Raw genomic sequence first — 21782 nt, forward strand, 5'->3', positions numbered from 1 at the left:
TCTTCCCAGACCAGGGCTCGAACCCGTGCGCCCTGAACTGGCAGGCGGATTCTTAACCACTGCGCCACCAGGGAAGTCCCTGCCCTTTTTCAATTAGTAACAGTCTGAGGATATAGTGCATGGTTAATTTATCTAAAATGTTTTAAAATGTTATTTATTAAACAATTGTTCAGTAAGTAATGCATCACACGAATTAAAAAAAAAATTAAGCAGTATAAAAACACAGAGAGACTTAAAAAAAATTCCTCCCACCCAATCCACCATCTACCCAGTGCCTCCACCTACCTTAAAAGGTAACCTCTATGTTATTTCCTATCTATCCAGCGGGAGTTTTTTAATACACAAACAAGAAAACACCAACATTTGTTACCCCCTCCTTTATCCAAAAATGTTAATGTAATATTCACACTGTTCTGTATAATGCTTCATTTACTTAAAACATATATCTTGGATACATAAAATATCACTGTAAAAAGCAGGGACTGGCAAGCTTTCTCTGTAAGGGGCCAGATAACAAATATTTGGGGTTTTGCAGGACATACCATCTCTGCCACAGCTACTCAGCTTTGAAGCCCAGTGACTACACTTCTATAAACAATACATAATGCAGCTCTTCCGAAAAACAAACTGCATTTACAAAATCAGGCCATGCTGATTTGACCCACAGGCTGTAGGTTGCTGAACACAGAACATTTCTACATCTTTCTTTAATATTTTTAGAGTAATTCTTGGCATAGCTGCATTGTGATGTATCTAATCAGTTCCTATAGTAACAGGCGTTAAATATGGTTTCTAACCTACTATTGCAAACAATGGTTTAATGAATAATCTTGACTCATATTATTTCTCAATGAGTTTCAGCATATCTGTAGGATAAATTCCTCAAAGAAGAACTGCCGGCTCAAAGAGAATAAGCGTTTGTAATTTTAAAAGACATTTCCAAATTGTCCTCCACTGGGGTTGTACCCATATATGTTCCACCAGCAAAGTATGAGTGTTTATTTCCACACAGACTGCCAAAACAGTGACTATCGAAAATTGTTTTTGACAATCAAACAGTTGACAAAGTGTCTCATACTATCATCCATGCTGGTTTATAAGGTAATTTCAAATTTTTCTCAAAGAAAAAACAATTGAAATTGAGGTTTGGTTTGTTTGTTTTGATCTACATGATTATATAAGCTTTCACAAACTTTCAGTGAAGAAAGTAAAATGTTCCAATTCTATCTATCTATTCATTTACTTATTTAGACAGTGTATTAATTCCCCAGAGTGGACATAACAAAACATCACAAACTGAGTGACTTAAAACAACAAAGATGTGTTATCTCACAGTTCTGGAGGCTGGAGGTCTGAAATTAAGGTGTGAGCAGAGCCATGCTTCCTCTGAAGGGTCTGGGGAAAAATCCTTCCTTGCCTCTTCCAGCTTATAGTGGCTCCTGGCCATCCTTGGTGTTTCTTGGCTGGTAGCTGTATCACCCTGTTCTGTGCCTCTGTCATAACGTGGTCTTATTCCCTGTGCGTCTCTGTGTCACTGTGTCTCCTTTCTCTTATAAAAGACATGAGTCGTTGGATTTAGAGCCTATCTTCACCCAGTACGACCTCATCTTCCACAAAGACCCTATTTCCAAATAAGGTGACATTCTGAGATTCTGAGTGGACATGAGTTTTTTGGGGAACATTATTCAGTCCACTACACACAATTTATGTAAAATTATAGAATAATGAAAAAAATCTTTTTTACTTGGATCATTCATGAAACAATCAACTTCAACTTCTGTGTCCTTTTGTGAGATAGCTGATGATTTTCCAGAGCAAAATTCTTGACATTAATGATTATGATGACACAATGATAAGATATATATATGTATATATATATATAAAATGATACAATTTATTATACATTTGCTATTTATCAATCATGAATTTAAGTGCTTTACATATATTGATTCAATGAACTCTCACAACAACTCTGAAGCAAAGCTAGGATGTTTTTTCTCAAGCATTCTGTCTGGAGACAGCCCTGTAAACTGTACAATGTCCTACTTCCCATCAACTTTGTTTGATGCATAAGAGTTTTTGTAGGGAGATTGGGACTGACATATATACACTAATATGTATAAAATAGATAACTAATAAGAACCTGCTGTATTAAAAAATAAAAAGAACACACCCTCTCACCATACACAAAAATAAACTCAAAGTGCCTTAAAGACTTAAACATAAGACGTGACATCAAAAACTCCTTTAAGGGGCTTCCCTGGTGGCGCAGTGGTTAAGAATCCACCTGCCAATGCAGAGGACACGGGTTTGAGCCCTGGTCTGGGAAGATCCCACATGCCGCGGAGCAACTAAGCCCGTGAGCCACAACTACTGAGCCTGCGCGTCTGGAGCCTGTGCTCCGCAATGGGAGAGGCCGCGACAGTGAGAGGCCCGCGCACCGCGATGAAGAGTGGTCCCCACTCACCGCAGCTGGAGAAAGCCCTCGCACAGAAACGAAGACGCAACACAGCCAAAAAAACACAAATAAATTAAAAAAAAAAAAAACTCCTTTAAGGGAGCATAGGCAAAACATTCTCTGACAGAAATCATACCAATGTTTTCTTAGGTCAGTCTCCCAAGGCAGTAGTAGAAAAATAAAGATAAAAAGTAGAAATAAACAAAAAAACACCAAAAAAAGAGTTTTTATATCTTTGTTTCATGTTGTCCCTGTAAATCCTATCCCAAGCAACACATACCTCTTGCCCTGACATGTGCTCTTGGTATCCACAATGCAATTTCTTGTTCATATGATATTCAAAAGGCTTGTTTACAGTGGCAACTAACACTTTCAAATGTGAGGTCATAGTCCAAAAATAATTACTAGGACTGTGTCATAATTTTGGCCTCTATTTTAACTGATTCTGTAGGTGACCACTGCAGGCCTTCACAATTAGCGTTCAACAACTTTTTGTGTATAGTGTCTTTTCCAAACAATAACTTGTTCTTCAAAATAAAGTCATTGAGAGCAGATTTTATAAGGATTTAGATAGTCTCTAGGAAAAAAAAACCTTATATTTTCTGTTCAAATAAATATGGTAATTATAGTATCGAGTTACACTTACTTTTCTCCAGCAGACCTGGGAGCTCATGGAAAGAATATGTCTCCAGATTTTAAACACTATTTTATTTATTTTATTTATTTATGGCTGTGTTGGGTCTTCGTCTCTGTGCGAGGGCCCTCCCCAGTTGTGGCAAGTGGGGGCCACTCTTCATCGCGGTGCGCGGGGCCTCCCATTATCGCGGCCTCTCCCGTTGCGGAGCACAGGCTCCAGACGCGCAGGCTCAGCAATTGTGGCTCACGGGCCCAGCTGCTCCGTGGCACGTGGGATCCTCCCAGACCAGGGCTCGAACCCGTGTCCCCCGCATCGGCAGGCAGGCAGACTCCCAACCACTGCGCCACCAGGGAAGCCCCGTCTCCAGATTTCAGATAGGTACTTGACAGACTGTAGCCACTCAATGAATATTTGTTGAATAAATGAATGTATGAATAATACTATATCATGAGATAGAAGTTTCAAGAAGTTACTAAAATTAATCATGAATTATTGTGGCCCACGTGACTGAATTTCAACTAAGGGCAAAGGTTATCTCTCTGAAAGGCTTTTCTGATCACTGAGGTAAGTTTGAGGAGTAGGAGATAATTTGGAAGAAACTAGCACAGTGTCTCACCTGTCTCTATTCCTTCTTTGCCTTGGTAACTGGAGTGGAGAAAGCAGACATTGTAGGTAATAAAATGAAAGTTATTGTATCTCTTATCTAGAGTGGCAGAAAAGGATTCTAGGGAATCAGCGGTATATCCCAGCACTCGTTAAGAGGTAGAAGTATGGGGCTGACCTCAGGATGATTTATTGAAAGAAAGTGAGTAAAAATCCCCAAAGTATCTCTATGGCTGGTAAGGAGGTTCGAATTGTGGCAGATGGTGCTATAAAGGTTGGCAGGATCTAAAATATAGGAGTGCCTGTATTATGCTTATAAATTGCCGCACCTTCCCACGTGAAGATAAAGTCTATCTAGTTTTAAAAATTGTTTAGGGTATATAGCAAAAACCCATGAAGGTCATGAATATTGTTTTTAAATGTTGACTAACATATTTGACACGGTTAACTGCCATTGAGTTAATAAAACCCCACTTTTAATTTGAAACTGCCCAGGGAAATACACAATCAAGAAATGGCAGATCTAAGGCCTATCTCACACTTTTGCATGTAAATGGATAACTGAGCACTCAGTAAATGATATACCTCTGTGTGTGTTTTGAACAGGGTTTCAAAGAACCCAGGAAATACATTGCTGCACAAGGTAATTTCTCTGAGAGTCCAACATTCTTTTTGACAAATTGTTTTATAGCACTTTTAAGAAGATATTTCTTACCAGTTTTTATTTGTTTACCGCCTAGGTCCCAGGGATGAAACTGTTGATGATTTCTGGAGGATGATCTGGGAACAGAAAGCCACGGTTATTGTCATGGTCACTCGATGTGAAGAAGGGAACAAGGTAAGGACCCAGAAGGTTCAGAGGGTGAAGGTCCAGGACTCACAGGGTGGAGGCGGGATGTTAGGAAAAGACAGTGTTGAATTGCATTTTGAAAAGGCACATATGTATGTGCTTGATGACAAAACAGACCATTCTCTGTTTGAATCAGTATAACACTTGATTTAAAATTTCATGCTTGTAGAAAAATTAAATATGCACATATATAAATATTTGTATATAAGTATAAAATTTAAATGTTTCTGCTTCATTGCTGGACTCCTATGTGATTCCTAGTTTGTTGCAGTATTATTTTAAGTTCAGTACACTTCTGTGGGCTGATTTCACAAGTACTTGTGAACGCTTGAAACACACAGACCTTGGGCAGATAGATGAAAATTCATGTAATGTGACTTTAGGAAGCGTGAAAGCCTCCCCATCCCCCAGCCTGAAATGAACCACACGCAACCTCATCATTTCTGCTGACCACCAAGCACGTCCCCATTTAATATGCAGCTAAGCCTGGGAAGATCATCCTTCTTCCGCTGGGTTGTATGAAGGAAATACTTCAGGGCACTTAATGGGAAATGGAATACTTTCCAAGCATCGCAGTTTACAGGAGACTATAAAAATGTCTTGAGACTTTCAAAGAATACATTTTTGTTTCTTTTGTTTTACAATGAATGTTTAACAAATCCATTTACATGAAAAACTGGAATCATTAATGATTTTTTAAAATATAGAACAAGTGTGCATTATACTGGCCGTCGATGGAAGAGGGCAGCCGGGTTTTTGGAGATGTGATTGTAGAGATCAATGAGCACAAAAGATGCCCGGATTACATCATTCAGAAGTTGACCATTGCAAATGTGAGTTTGCTTTATGACATAATTTTAATTTTCATACTGTTTGTCTAAAAATGTAATTATGGAATATTAAATGTGAGACATTGAAATATATCTGGAAAATTATTTTTTAATGAAGTGCAGGAGGAAGAGTTGGGTTAGAACAATAATACAAGCCAACAGGGTCAAGTTAAGTCACTAGTGAAAATAGTGTTTGTCCACATCACATCAAAAGTGTTCATAATGCTGTGACCCTTGAGGTATAAAGAGCTCATCAATTGTGTTAAATGGATGACTGAATTATTGAATGAATGATAAAATAGTCCCTCGTCTCAATGGGTTTATTACCATTATGGAAAATATATACAAATGGCACAAAGACTACTGTAAGAAGTCTAAAGTTCTAACTCTGTAGGTGAGATAAAATGTTTAGTTCAGAAAAGAAAATTGTCAGTGTGACCTTAAATAATAGTTAAAATGGCGGTCTTCTCATATATTATATGATTCTGCTCATATGAAAAGTCTAGAATAGTCAAATTTATAGAGACAGAAAGTTCGTTAGTGATTGCTTGGGACTGAGGTGGGCAGAGTAGGAATAGAGGTGACTGCTAATCTGTATGGGTTTCTTTTTGGGGGTCATGAAAATGCCCTATAATTAGACAGTGGTGATGATTTCACAACTCTGTGAATATAAAGAAAACATTTACACTTTAAAGAAATGTGAAAATATCTTAATAAAGATGTTAAAAAATGGAAGTCTTTATAGATAAGGTTGAAATTTTCTCTGAATTCCATTTATTGGAGGTTTTCTCAGTAATCTAAATTGTATTTCCATATGATCCAGATACATTTTGTGAAAGAAAAAAAATACCAGTTGCCTATTTCTCCCAAGGCCTTCTAAGGCCCTGTGGCATCACTAACAACTATGCCCTTGGAAGGCTGTGGGACAATCCCACCAGTGGTTCATGGCCAAAGACATGATGCACTAAAGCCAGGAATGTAGAGGCCAGTACCATTCTGGTTATGTTGATTAGTCTGACATTACTATTCTTCATTAACTCAGTTATTTCCTATCTGAAAATTAAAACCAACCAAGTTTGTTTGTTTGTTTGTTTGTTTCTTCTATTATCTAAATGTAGGTAGTTCTTCTTCATACTTGGTCAGAGAATTATGAATTATGCATCTTCTAGTGCTTACCTTGAAACTGGGAGAGACATGAGCTCTAATCTGGAGCTGACTTCCCTCAGTTCTCTCTCTACAGTCGAGCTGACACTTCTAATATGAGAAATAGAGCATTAATCAAATAATTAATCAGACTTTCTTCATATGACAATAGTCCTGTTTGTCTTCCTACCAAGCAGAAGTATTTCAAACAGCTGTGAGAATGGCTTTTACTTTGTATCTTTTCACACCCACCCACCAATCCCCTTGTTTTGTGTGTTTTTATTTTGTTTATTTGTTTGTTTTTGGCTTGGCAGCATGAAAGTTCCTAGTGGTTTCAGCTACACTTAACTATATGTTACTTACCTTCCTGGTAAGTAATTGCTTACTGGTTGGTGCATGCCAGTCCTGTGTGATGTCTCAATTCCTAGTTATTCATTGGAAAGGAAAATGTAATCATGAATGAAAAAGAACTTGCACGAGGAGTTTTTTGTACTGTTCCTCCCTTCCATCTACTTATGTCCCATAGTTTGCTTTGAGAAAAAAATCATCTAAAAAAAAATATTATCCCCTGGCTAGAGAAAAGAAAAAGCAACTGGGAGAGCAGTGACCCACATTCAGTTCACCAGCTGGCCAGACCATGGGGTCCCCGAAGACCCTCATCTGCTCCTCAAGCTGCGCAGGAGAGTGAACGCTTTCAGCAACTTCTTCAGTGGCCCCGTCGTGGTGCACTGCAGGTAAATAAAGACCTCCACCAAAAGCACCAGGGCTGTTCAAAGTTTCACTCCTTGTGGTGTTAGGGCCACCCTCCTCTTTGGCAATTGCTACTTTGAGAAACAGTCTACGAGGAGAAAATGACATTGTTTTCTCTGCTTCACCCTTGCTGGCTTTTCCATTCATTTTCCTGCCATGATCGATCATACCTTCAACCTTTTCATTTGTTTTGTCAGTGCTGGTGTTGGACGCACAGGCACCTATATTGGAATTGACGCCATGTTAGAAGGCCTGGAGGCGGAGAGCAAGGTGGATGTCTATGGCTATGTCGTCAAGCTAAGGCGACAGAGGTGCCTGATGGTTCAGGTGGAGGTATGTTTCAGGCTGCAGTCACTATCCTCACTTTTGCCTTTTGGCTTAAATCTTTTTGTGGTGGGAGTAGTGATCTTAAAGGAAATCCAAATTCTTCTCAACCTCGAACAATGGGTGAAAATTGTTTTCTTTTAATTTCCTGAAAACTAAAGCACCAATTGCAGTTAGAAGCATTTTGCATTAGTGGCTGAGAGTACTGTGGAAGGAGGATGACTATAAAATGTATTTAAAAAAATAATGAAATAGCACTTACACATATCAGATTGGGGAAATTTTTTAAATGCCAAAACCAAGTTTGGCAGCATCTCATAAAATTAAAACTGGGGAGACAAGAATAGGACAGTACAGTGGTTAAGAGCCTGGTTTTGGGAACTAGATGTAGTAGTTTCAAATCGTGCTTGTTATTCTTAATACTGTGCACCATTTTACCAGTGTTTAATGTCCCTGTGCCTCAGTTAAGTCATATGTAAAATGGAGATAATGATAGTATTTACCTTACAAAGTTAAGACACAAAGGGTAACCCAAGTAAGCACTTAGAAAGTCCCTGGAAGATGCATGTAGTCAGTAATTGTAAGTGATGGTTATTATCAAAATTGTCTGCATTTGACCCAGCAATTCTACATGTATGTATATAACAGAGAGAAGCATTTGCAAATGTGTGCAACTAGAAACATGTTCAAGAATGTTCATTGTGTTCAGCACTGTTAGAATAACAAAAAAATGGAAAACCTTAAATATATATCAATATGGGAATGAGCAAACAGAATGTGGACATATGGACCCTTTGTAAACCCATGCTCTGCTGCGATTGACAGGAATAATCTAGGTCTGTAGCTCTCTGTGTAGGTAGATGCTCAGATGAAAACAATGAGTGAATATAGTCACCAGATGAAACGTATGCAATTCAATTTATGTCATTGTTAAGAAAGGACACAGAAATGTACAATGTTATAAATACATAGATATTAGTGTAGAAGTATTAAAAGAGATCATACACGAGAAAAAAAAAAGAAATTATTTCCTGTGGAAAAACACAATAGAGTGGAAGGATACTACAGCCGAACTCAGGGGACTAGAGGTGGTGTTAAAGAGGCTTGAATTTTATCAGAAATATGTCATTTATTTAAAAATGGTGGATTCAAATATGATAAAAGGTTAGGAGTTGTTAAATATGGATTTGGCCTATTGTGCTTTTTAGAATAATTTTCTCTATTAAAAGGTTCTAGGAAACTCTTTTAAAAAATGTGTTCTATGGAATATCAACCCGCTTTTTTCTTTCTCAGATATAGTGTGAAACTTATTATAGTTTTATATATTAGTAATTTAACTTACTGACTCAATACTAGTCACAGAAGGAAGTAACAGATAATGTTTTTTAACTGTTAGGAATGAGATATAAGTTATGCCCTACCTTGTGGATGCCTCATCTATTTACCAAGCTATTTTTTTTTTTTTCTGGAAAAAAAATCTGAGATGGAATTTGCTTATATCCCAGAGAACCATGAGAGCTAACTTCCAGATTGTTTAAATGTTACAGATATCAGTTTTCTTTTCCATACCTTGTCTCCATATGAGCAAAATTATGGGAATGTAGAATTTATTTAAATGTGATTTATAGGACTTTAAGTTATCAATTAATTATCTATATTCTTCCTTGAAACTGTAGGCACAGTACATCTTGATCCATCAGGCCTTGGTGGAATACAATCAGTTTGGAGAAACAGAAGTGAGCTTGTCTGAGTTACATCCATATCTGTCTAACATGAAGAAAAGAGATCCACCCAGTGAGCCTTCCCCACTGGAGGCTGAATTCCAGGTAACAATAGTGATGACAAGAGCACCATTACCGATAACTTGAACCTCTATCTCTTTTCCAGTGCTGTCCTATGCACTTGACATAGTTCTTGTATTTGGGCTTTGCCATGAAATGGAGCACAGATGAGAGAACTAAGACACGCAGAGTTTAAGAGAAATGCCTGAAAACACACAGCTATTCCACAGGAAACTTGTTGAAACCAAGAAATCTGATTCTATAGCCAACATTTCAACCGTTCTTCATTAAGCTGGTATAAAATAAAGTGTCAAAATAATAGTATATGGCCACAAAATTGGCCCGCCAAAGGCAATGTAGCATCTCACCTTCAAAAACTACATCTGGTTTTGGTTTGTAAAGGAAATAGTTAGAGGAGTTTATGACTACTTAGGAACATGAACTGGCTGGAGCTGGTAGACAGAAACTAAAGGATAAATATGTGTGTCCTAAGCTATTTATCAGGCAGTTACTCTGAACACTAACCTAGGATGTAGCTCACTGTGATTTCAGAGAGTTGGCATAGCTATCTCCAAATTGCTCAGTTGTCAAAAAAATGTTTTGTAACTTTTCTCTTTCACCTATGATTTTCAGTTTATTGAATCTTTCCGTAAACTACCAAACAGGTCAATTCAGAGAGTTTCACAACAAGACCACGAATGTGCTTTTAATCAGATGCAGAATCGTTTAACGTTTTGGATCAGAGTGGGACTGGGGTGGGAGTGGAGCTTGAGATAATCACCAAGTACCACGATCCACCAGAAGACTGTACTGTGGTGGAAGAGCTAGTAGGCTACTGGCATGGTCTTCAATAGAGGGGTGTTTTCTTATTCTTGCTCTTTCAGCTGATAAATTGACCGCCTTTAATACACTAACCCCACTATACTGCATATAGACAGACACTGTTTAAAACACTTATACATTTAATTTAAACATTCATATGTAAGGTCACTTAAAAAAAGGGTAAATTCTTTGGCTGAACAAATATGATTAAGTCTGTGCTCTGTACTGAGTACAATTCTAGGCACAAGAATCAAAGTGATTTGTATGTGGACATGGGGATTGAGTGTGATCCAGAGAGGTAGTGACCACAGCTCTCATAGAAACAGTGAAATTATTCCATCTAAGCAGAAAGGGAGACAGAAAATGAGGACAGAGATGGAGGTTGGTTGGTAGATTAGTGACGGGAAGTCGAGGCAGTTCTTGTCTAATTGCCTTATTTTTCTCAAGAGAATACGAAGTAAGATCATTGGTTGGGAGTCTGGGGGGACAGAAGTGAGTAGGGCAAAGAAGGCCTTGTGCTTGAGAAAGAGAAAAGCATGTGAAATAGTTCTATCAAAGTAAGAAAGCAATCTCCCAGGAAAAGGTGGTAGGGGTGCCAGAATTACTGTTGGATCTTTTGAAATTTATGGTCATGAAATTAAAGAGAGCCAGTCGGTTTTTTGTTTTGTTTTGTTTTTGTATCCTACAGTAACATTGGGGTTAGAGCTGTGTATAGTTGGGTTAAATCCATCTAGAATTTTTTAAAGTGAATAATTGAAAGTTGGGAGGCAAAGCCTCTAAGGGTGTTTGCAAGTGAATGATATAGTGTGGACGATAAAGAGCGTATTGGCCACAGAAAGACATGAGGGAAAAAGAGAAAGGAGTAAAAACAATATGACAAAGGTTTTCATAGGATTGCAAATTGCTGGATTGGAGGTACTAGAATAAATGACTAGGAAGAATAGAGGTAATTTTCCATAGGAAGGATGGTTGAAGTCATAATTTTTAAAGTGATGCAATCTTTGGAATGAAATCTACCTACAAAAGTGGAGTGGGGAATGTGGATGTCTGAAGAGAGGAGGAATATTATAGGAGGTGAAGAGGCTAAGAAATGAAGAGGCTGGAGTGCGATTTGAAACAAGGTTCCATATTTAGTTTGAAAGAAGTCACCATAGTTTTCGAAACATTTATATACAACACATATTCACACACATATATGTGTATAATGTGTGTGTATAATCTTCCTGAACTTTGTACGATGAGCTCTCTCAGTTTAGGTTATTCATCCACTTGAAAAATATTTATTTAAGTTATTTATTGGGAAGAGAAGACTGCAGGCAGGGAGATCTTCCAGTAGAGATTGACCAGTAAACAGATATCTAAAGGGTGAGTAGAGGTTAGCAGAGTGAGAAAAAGGGACAAGGATAGTCCAGGCAGAAAACACACCTGAGAATCTGCCAAGAGTTAAAGGACAGCTTAGTGCCTTCCAAGGCTGGGGGAGTAGGTTTGGCTGCAGTGTAGAGGGTCCCAGCAGGAGGTGAGGCTGCAGAGACAGTCAAGGGCATCTCCCGACAGGCTTTCCGTGGGATGCTGGATCCTTCCTAACAAAGATGGGGAGCTGCCAAGAACCTGAGGGGGGGACCTGCTCTGTTTTGTGTTTTAGAAGGATTAGAGAAAGTGAGATTGAAGATAAAGAGGCCAGTGAAAAAACTGCTGATGTTTTCAAGTGAGAAATGAAAGCAGATTGGACTAAGTAGGAAGAGAGAAAAGCAGAAGGATCTGAGAGCTCCACCCGGAGAAATGATAGGTCTTGTCGACTGATTAGCTACGGCGAGGGAGAGGGAGAGAGTCTGGAGGGCTTAAAGAAATGAGGTATTGATTATTTGAAGCGTGAGCCTAGTCTTCGGCAAATGCTTCATCTGGAGAATTTACTTTGGATCATTTAAAATAATTTACCATTGCTTTTGCAATATGGAGAATAATCAACGTCTATGCGGTGCTTTCAACTTATACAAGAATAAACCATACTATTTTGTTATCCAGCACCTCTTAACTGGGAAACACATTCTGTTACATAATTGTATATGTTCAAATTCGCCATGTCAAAGTACTTAATACCTGAGCAATTATAAAGAAAAATTCAGAGGCAAACTTAAAAATTGTGCCCTTAGGGAAGGTATGCAAATTTCACAAAACCTGGTGAAATTCTTTTCTTTAGGGAGCATCAATAATAAACTACAATAATAAACTAAGCCAATACATAAATTTTTAAAGGAGTTTTCCTTTCTGTTTTTTTTTTTTTCCCCCTCAGAGACTTCCTTCATATAGGAGCTGGAGGATACAGCACATTGGGAATCAAGAAGAAAATAAGAGTAAAAACAGGAATTCTAACATCATTCCATGTATGCAGCTTATTTTATTTTTTGTATCAGATAAAGTGAAGCTCTCTTTTGAATTTGTTTAATGTGAGACACACACACAAACCATTTGGAAGCAAGTTTTCAACATTTGCTTGACAGTAGAGAATAGTTATAGGCTATTTGAATTTTAGTTGTAGCAAATACATTGAACCCCAGACATTTACAATGGGCTTTGGAGGACAGACAATATTCTGTGTTTTCTTTGTACCAATTAGTTCAGAAATGGGTTTTCAGAAAGATGTAACCTCTGAATCTGGGGGGAAAAAAGCCAAGTCCTCTTTACCGGTTTTCTCTCATCTTCAGTTTATTGCAGTTATTTACTCCAGGGTAATTGTTAAATAGCAAAATTACATCCTTTTATTCCCTTTATGTTTTCTGTTTATCCCTTCCTTACACCAAGGAGGTTAAAAGTAGATGGGAAATATACTATAAATCATCAAATTTAACAGATCAAAATAAGCATCATTTTCAAGACTTGGATTTTGTTACTTAAGTATATTGATAGGACCACACCTGGTACAACTATAATTTTATTCAGTTGCCTACACTAAAACTAGCATGGAGAAAATATAACCCAAGGTAATAAGCTGGACAACCAAATAAATCGAATCAATGCATGGCTGACCTAGTTAATTACTGAAGAGGTCCTTATGAATATAAACTATGGAATTGATGGTGATGTAGCTAATCAGATCATTTGATCAGGTTATTATAAATGAAAGAAATGGAGAAACAGTGAGAAATTATGGACTAAATACTTTTCTTGTTGAAATAATTATCTGAGATACCCATTTAATTAAGATTGTTAATTGAATGTTAATATGATATAATTGAGAAATTAGGTTTTTACTTAAGCTATGTATTTTATTAACATATATGTATTTTTAAAATTTTTATCCATCAGAATGATGATATTCCATGGAAATCTAAAGTATATGTATCAAAGATTGCATAATCGTATGGAACATTATGACATAGAGTTATGGCCTATATTTTTTCCTGGAACTTTCTTGGGATCTTCTTTCTATTAGGCTTTTAAAAAATAATTTGTTAATCAATAAAAATGGAGCAGGATCTCATTCCTTGTAGATCAATACATGTACATCATGTAATCTGTCACTTCTAAGTGACTTTCTAATTTCCACGTGACGATCAAGCATGGATTAGGCCTTTAAAGGAAGACTGACTGCTACTTTGTTTTGCGTAGATGACTTTAACAGAGTAACACTTAAACATGAACTGGAGATGAGCAAGGAGAGTGAGCACGACTCAGATGAGTCCTCTGACGATGAGAGTGACTCGGAGGAGACGAGCAAATACATCAATGCCTCCTTTGTAATGGTAGGTCCTTATGCTTCCAAAACCCAAGGTCCGACTCTAAAAAATATATGTATGTTATTATGGCCATGCATTAAGTGATTCTATAAAAGAATGATGAGCTTGACCATAACTATGTATTGATTGACATGAGAGTTTCCACTTTTATGTTATATCTTAACTTATTGCAACACTCAGACGTTAAAACCTAATGAGTCGATACAAAACAAAACAATGCTATTAGTTACAGTTTATGGCAAATATGACTATAATATAATTTGAAAAATAATGAACTTTCAGCAAAAGCAAGTATTTGAAAATGTTTATACTTACTCATATACACAAATTGTAAGCAAACCCACATTTGCATATTTGTATAGTTAAAGACTTTTCATTCAGATTTTCTGAATATTTAAATGAGTCTGTGTCACATAACCTTTTTTTTGATACACTGAGAATTCAAACAAGGAACTTTTAGTAATTCAGTAAATACTTTTTGCATGTACACTAAGTTGAATTTATTTCTTTTCCCAGTTTTCTTAAAATATTGATATGTATTCATAGAATATTAATTATAAGATAGCAGAAGAATATATAAACAAATTAGAGACATGATGAAGATAACTTGAAATGCTTATGCTTTTTTTTCTTTTTACCATCACATTAAGCTTTCCAGTGGAAAAAATGATATTTTTGGAAGGAAAAATTGTTAGTTTTCTAAAATAATATCTTCTAAACTTGATTTCATACTATTAGCCAGGTATTATCATTAACTAAGTAAATATCTTATATATACATATCACATTGTTTTTTGGACCTAAGAATCTTTTTTTTTTTTCACTTTTAAAAAGTTAAAGTATAGTTGCTTTACCATGTCATGTTAATTTCTGCTGTACAGCAAAATGATTCAGATATATATATATAAAATCTTTTTTTATATGCTTTTCCACTATGGTTTATCACAGGATTGGACCTAAGCATCTTAATATTAGGTAACAGCATTGATATCAAATTAAGTGACTGTAATTTCAAACGGTTATTTTAAGCATCCACTGTTCTCTCTCCAGCACAAGTAACTAAGTCTCACCTTTATTTTTTTTTAAAGGGTTATTGGAAACCTGAAGTGATGATTGCAGCTCAGGGACCACTGAAAGAGACCATTGGTGACTTTTGGCAAATGATATTCCAAAGAAAAGTCAAGGTGATTGTTATGCTGACAGAGCTAAAGAATGGAGACCAGGTTTGTACTTTTAAGAAGCTTTTAAGTCTTTCTGTTCTAAAATCTGATTCTTCATTCTTGGATTACTTACTTGATTGTTATGCCTGAGTCCTTTTGATCCCTCTGTCACACAATTCCATTTGTTCGTTCTCCCCGTTTTCCATCCAAGCGCTGGCCTCCAAAGTTTTGCATCCGGGTTCCGACCCTCTCTCCTGTTTGCCCCTCACCAGCCCTGCCTAATGCTCACGGATCATATAATGCACAGCAATCTCAGTGCCACCCTCTGCTAAAAACAACAAACAGTCACATTTTCCTTTTTTTTTTCAGGATAGAAACCAAACTCCTCAGTCTGATATTTATGACCCTCAATAATCGGGCTCTATGTATCTTTCCATTTTCCTCATATTATTATGTTTTCCATACTTTCCATCCTGGACAAGTAGATTTACTGACTGAATCTTGACACATCATTTGCGTTCTCCTCACTGACTTGATTTTCTGACATTCCATGTATCTAAATGTGCCCTCTCTTCCCATTTTGATCCCGTTCTTCTAGAACGATAAAACTCCGGAAAATTTATCTCAATCCTGTCTTCTTTATATCCACGTAATATTTATTGTCATAAAATTCTATAGTTGGAGGCGAACCTGAGATCTAACTTGATCTTCTGCGTAATGCCTGTTACATGTATTTGAGCCTTTCCGAATACCTCAAGTTATCAAAATTTACCTGGCAGTACATCTTAGTTTTAGCACCTAACACATTATCTGACATATGTTCAAGCTTATTTAATAAATATTCTCATAAGTATGCATTATACTATATGCCTTCTTTTTCTCTCTCTCTTTTCCCTATGTACCCTTGTACATAGAAAATAGTATTTTTTTTTTAATCTTTCTGTTTTGTCTTTTTTAAAAAAGAAATCTATGTTCAGATTTTCAACGTGGAATTCTAGCAATCTTTTCCTTCATCTAAATTGGGAAAGTCAGGAAATGGAACGGGAGTGTGGGCAGGAATGCCTATCATGGTCAGCAACTGTGGGACTGTATTTGGTGGAAAACCATTTGAGGAAGGAGGAAATACCTTTGTGATCCACCTGTTCTTCAATTTGACCCTTTCCTTGTATATTCAATCAACTGATATAGACAAGATAGAGACAAAGCTCCAAGAGGTGTAACCTCCTTCCCCAAGGATCCCTGGAGGAACAGAGAGACTTAAGTTATTGCAGGGGTCATGACCAACATCAGGTCAATCCATCCATTTTGAAAAGGTGATGGTGAGGGTATGGAAGGAAGGGAAAAACGAATCTGAGATCTACACCAGGGATGGCAGAGCCGTACCTGTGGTGTCCTGGCCACCTCGGCTATTCCTAGGTTCCCTTGATTTGCACAAGGCAACACCATGTATTTGTTGAATGGATGTCCAACATACTTCAAATAGATTTTAGATCTTTATGATTAAGATTCAATTTTAGAGCACAAGTTGTAATTTCAAATGTAATAGAACAGAGGGAAGAAAAGAGAAAGAGGACAGGGATAGAGCAAAGACAGAGAGAGGTACTCTGAGTGCATTTAAAAACAAACAGAACCCTTGGGCAGATGATGTTGAATCATGTTCTTTCTTCTCTAGGAAGCCTGTTCTCAGTACTGGGAGGAAGGAAAGCAAACATATGGAGACGTAGAAGTTCATATGAAGGACACCAATAAATCTTCAGCCTATACCATCCGTGCATTTGAACTGAGACATTCCAAGGTATACAAACAATTTCAGGAGTATGTATCTTTGGGGTAATTGATCTGGTTGAAAAACTAATATAAACCATTCTATGAACACAAAGCAACTCTCTCTATAATGTTCTCAGAATAAAAATTTTAAATGATTTAAATGAAAGTAACTGTGAGGAAAACATGACTATCAACTTATCAGATGGGCTGAGCTTCACTCGAGTTCATGTTCCCTTCCCTTCTGGTTTTAGAGGAAAGATCCACGAACTGTGTACCAGTACCAATTTAATAATTGGAATGGGGAAGAACTGCCCGTGGAGCCCAAAGAATTAATCTCAATGATTCAGAATCTCAAACAGAAACTTCCCAAGAAGAATTCCACCGAAGGGAATAAGTTTCACAGGAATGTGCCTCTCCTCATTCACTGCAGGTGGGTGGGATTCGATGGGATGTGCGCTAAAAATCAGCATCCTTCTTGACCTCTTGGTTTGCACCTTCTGTTAAATTCTATTCCTCCTAACAGATAAAAATGTATGACCGCAGTGGAAGCCTCTTAGGGAGTCGGTCACTCTCTGCCATGTGGTCCCACAGCATAACTATTATAGAAATACAGTAGAAATAATTATATTTTAGTACAATGTTGTTAGGCTGTGAACCTGGAATGTCACATGTCCTGAATGAACGAATGAATGAGTGAAATGAAGGATGCAAGGACAGACGGATGGACGGATGTTGCATTTTATTTCTGCCTAGTGCATTGAGCCATGCTATTAGGCGTCAGTAAAATCCAGAAGACTGAATGCTTTGCCTCCAATAAACATATCTTAAGCTATTTATTAAACTGAAATCTCAATGTTTAGCAGCTTCGATTTGAAACCCATCACCTGACTCTCTAAACGGACCCCAAAGGCAAAGATTTTAATAATATACATAATAATACTTGATTTGATTAACTTCTGTTATGCAGACACTTACTTTCATCTGTGATAGACATCCACCTTAAATAAGAGATATTGAAAGAAGGGTGTGTGATATAAAATGTTTGCATAAAAAATGGTAAGGTAAATTAGAAATGAAAAATAGTAAAGTAAAATGAGAAATGTAAATCTAGCAAAGGGCTTTTAGAATTTTTGAGAAACCTTCATTATTATTATTAGAATTGTATACGCTATGATCAAGACCTTAGACAGATATTACTTTTTGGCATTTATTTGAGTTTTCAAAGGTAAAACTTACATGGAAAGAAAAATAAGGGAAGCTTAGGTTTTAAAACTGTATGAGTTTCTTAGGGAATGGCTGAATACCTACTATATGTTCCTTGTTATGTACAATAAATAAAGTTCTGCTATTAACATATTCTTTAAATTGAATTTTTATTATAATCTAACATACCTTTCACAGTTTGGTAAGTAATTTGGTTGCCCTCTTTTTAATTAGTAACTTCACTAGGTATCATTTTTCTATTGGTGCAGAAGTGTTAACATTTGCAAAAAGCACTGGAGAGGCAGAAGAGAGGAGAAAAAGCATGTGGTTTAGTAATTTACAAAATATCAGGTCCAGTGTTTCTGGTTTCATCAGTTTCTAACCATGCCTTTATCTTCCCTAAATCTCAGTATCCTCATCTATCTGGCGGATATTATCATATTTGTCTTAACAACTTCAGATGTAAATTAAAGTGCATTATAATTGGTAAAGTACTAATAGAAGAAAGTATATTTTTAAAGCTTACGACAAATATTTCTTAAACTAAAGGATTATTATATTCCCAAATTGAAAAAGTTTGCATAAAACATGCACTTAGCAGAAATGCTTTGCTCTTAAGAGACTGGAATAAAATTAATTACAGTAAACATAAAGTGAAGCATGTATTCTTGTCTCGCTCTTTCAATTTTTATTCCAATGTCACTTTCTCCATGTAATGTAGAATTTTTTTTAATCTATTCTTTCTTTTTTAGAGATGGATCTCAGCAAACAGGAATATTTTGTGCTTTGTTAAATCTCTTGGAAAGCGCAGAAACAGAAGAGGTGATAGATGTTTTTCAAGCAGTAAAATCTCTACGCAAAGCCAGGCCGGGAATGGTTCCCACATTTGTAAGTATACCTCATCATTGCTTTTAACATGTTTTGCATTTTTATTTTGATGATTTCTTCTCGCTCCTTCCCTCCCCTCCCCCACTTCTGATCCTCTCCTTTCCATTACTTCTTTTCTATTTACTTTTCTAGTCTTCTCTTTTAAATTCCATTTTACATGATAATTCACATTGAATTATTATTAGTATACATCAGAGACCTAATTGGAGTTTGCCAACACTTTGTGGTGGTGGCTCTTGAAGAACATTTTTTTAAAAGCTCATGGATTCCCTCAGTTCCCCCACCTTTAATCCTGTATCAATTTGTGTTGCTGTGTAGCAAGCCACCCCAAAATTTAGAGACTGAAAATAAATAACGTTTATTATAATTCAATGATATGTTTGATCAGCTGAATAGTTCTGCTGATCACATTAGGCTTAGCCAACCTGGACCAGGCTCACTGATATGTGTGCTGTCGCTGTTGTGTCCACTGGGATTTGGCTTGTCCAAAAGGACCTTGATTGCCACTAGGCTGGCAGTTGGCTGGCATTTAGCTGTGGCAATGGGGATGAGTGGATCCCACGTCTCTCCTCATCCAGAAGCCTAGCCCGACACATTCCCATAAAGGCAGCAGGGTTCGTAGGGGCAGAGTGAGACCCCTTGGAGCCAAGGCTTGGGACTGGAGCATGCCTTCCTCTGCATTTTATTATCTGAACAAGTCACAAGGCCAGCTCAGGTGTAGGGCATGGGGTCGTAGACTCAACCTTTGTCCAAAGGGCCTGCAAAGTCACCTTGCAAAGAGGTGTGGATACAGAGAGAATAACGAGTGAGCATTGTCGTAATCAATCCAAGCTGTGTCCCCTGTAAGTGGTAGTGACCACAGATGATGGTCTGGGAATTAGTAACAAAGTAAACTTAACTACTCACTCAAATATAGGCAGCTTTTACTTATGTATGACCTTGAGCTTGCATGTACTGATGTTAAAAGTATATTGAGTGCCTGCTATGTGTTTTGCCATTAAGAGACTCATTGTTTAGTGTGAGGAAAAGGCAGACATTTATTAAACAATGTAGTAAGTGAAATGACAGAGAAATTATTAGAAGAATATGAATGAGGGCGCTGAATTTAACCCAAGGGGATCAGATTGGCTTCCTGAAGCCGGTGACTCCTGATCTGATGCTAAATGATACGTAGGCATGAACCAAGACGGCGGGCACCAAAAATGGCTTCCTTCCCAAAAGCTTAGGAATGAGACACCCCACACGGCCTGCGAGGGGGCCGAGCACCAGTTTGGTGTGGCTACAAGGTAAATTCTGAAGATTGCCTTGCAATCAGTCCTTTAGAACTGTAAGGAGGGTGAACCATTTAAAATGTTCTTTTTATGAAAACACATGAGAATTGTTTTCTGATACCCAGGTCTTCCCCAAGTAAAGGATTAAGTCTTGCTAAATTTCATCTGATGTAAAAATAATGACATAAACCTCTTTTATTTAATTCCTTCCTTCTTCCCTTTATTAGGAGCAATACCAATTCCTGTATGACGTCATTGCTAGCACCTGCCCTGCCCAGAATGGGCAGGTGAAGACAAACAACCAACAAGAAGATAAAATTGAATTTGATAATGAAGTGGACAAAGCAAAGCAGGATACCAACTGTGTGAGCCCACCTGGTGCCCTGGATATGACCCCTGAAGGAAATAAAGAGGATGAAAGTTCCAAACCCGCAAGTGGCCCTGAGGGGCCAGAACATTCCGCCAATGGTCCAGCGAGCCCAGTTTTAACTCAAAGTGCATAGGAGAAGGCAAACATGGGGCAACTCAAAACCTCACATTAAACATGTTATTTCTATTTTTCTAGAACTAGAAAGGCAAAATAGATATACAATGGATTAATGAAGTGTTTCATAAAACATGTTATTTCTATTTTTCTAGAACTAGAAAGGCAAAATAGATATACAATGGATTAATGAAGTGCATGGACCAATATTTGTGGGAAGCTTCTATTTTACAACTGTAGAAAAATATTTAAGACAGTTTTGCTGAAGCATTTTGTACAGTCTTATACTTAGTTTAAATTTTATCCATCATTCAGCAAAAAACAACTTCTTTGTAGTCTTTGTGTGTGTGTGCATGTGTGTGTGTGTGTGAGGCAGACAGACAGACAGAAACAGAGGCAGAGAGAGAGAGAGAGAGAGAGAGAGAGGATGCTTTCAAGTAAATCTAAATGCTCTTGAGAAACTTTGCCTTTTGGGTTTTTTTTTTTTTTTAAGAAACATAACATTTTATACGGGAAATATTAACTGCTCAAAGGTTGTATTTTTTTAAATCATAAACTGTGTGTGGGCTCTGTGTAAGAATAACATGTACATTTCTAGAATGACCTCAAGATGGCCTCCTTGTTCTACTGAAATATATCTTATAGTTTACTATGTTACTTCTAGAAATAGACATAAAATAGTAGGTGTGTATAGTTACTATAAGAAAGTTAACTAAATTAACATTTGGAAATCTTATATTCCATATGTTAGCATTTAGTACAATCTTTCAAGCTTATTTAATCTAATTTAAAATTTCAAGAAAGCCTATCTTGTTATCTTCATATGGTGTTTATGATTTTGCAACATGGATTATTCTCTGTATAATATGTGAAATTCATTGCTTGATACTTTTCACCCAAAATTATATGTTTGTTAAAATTGAACTTAAATAAACATCTTTAAACAAATGCAATTTGTATTCAATCCTTAGGACAAAAATGGAGTCATGCAAATGTATTTGTTCTAAATATTTACATACAAAGCCTAACGTAGCTATTTTTATGGAATAAGACATTGATATGAGATATATAATATTGC

The 21782-nt window shown here is 36.9% G+C and overlaps 1 protein-coding gene across 1 annotated transcript in view; it reads left to right on the forward strand.

Moving 5' to 3' along the window:
* The window catches only part of PTPRC (protein tyrosine phosphatase receptor type C), a 123390-nt gene extending 101923 nt beyond the window's left edge, over positions 1-21467 (forward strand). Inside the window, exons 19-31 of the mRNA XM_059906094.1 lie at positions 4305-4341; positions 4439-4536; positions 5256-5381; positions 7098-7255; positions 7469-7604; positions 9272-9421; positions 12489-12579; positions 13805-13938; positions 15020-15154; positions 16764-16886; positions 17110-17288; positions 18814-18949; positions 20448-21467. Coding sequence (XP_059762077.1) covers positions 4305-4341; positions 4439-4536; positions 5256-5381; positions 7098-7255; positions 7469-7604; positions 9272-9421; positions 12489-12579; positions 13805-13938; positions 15020-15154; positions 16764-16886; positions 17110-17288; positions 18814-18949; positions 20448-20723 — 1779 coding nt within the window. The 3' untranslated portion in view covers positions 20724-21467. The remainder of the gene's footprint in view (positions 1-4304; positions 4342-4438; positions 4537-5255; positions 5382-7097; positions 7256-7468; positions 7605-9271; positions 9422-12488; positions 12580-13804; positions 13939-15019; positions 15155-16763; positions 16887-17109; positions 17289-18813; positions 18950-20447) is intronic.
* Positions 21468-21782: the final 315 nt, after the last annotated feature.

The sequence above is a fragment of the Balaenoptera ricei genome, chromosome 1 (genome assembly GCF_028023285.1).
Source record: "Balaenoptera ricei isolate mBalRic1 chromosome 1, mBalRic1.hap2, whole genome shotgun sequence".
Taxonomy (NCBI): domain Eukaryota; kingdom Metazoa; phylum Chordata; class Mammalia; order Artiodactyla; family Balaenopteridae; genus Balaenoptera; species Balaenoptera ricei.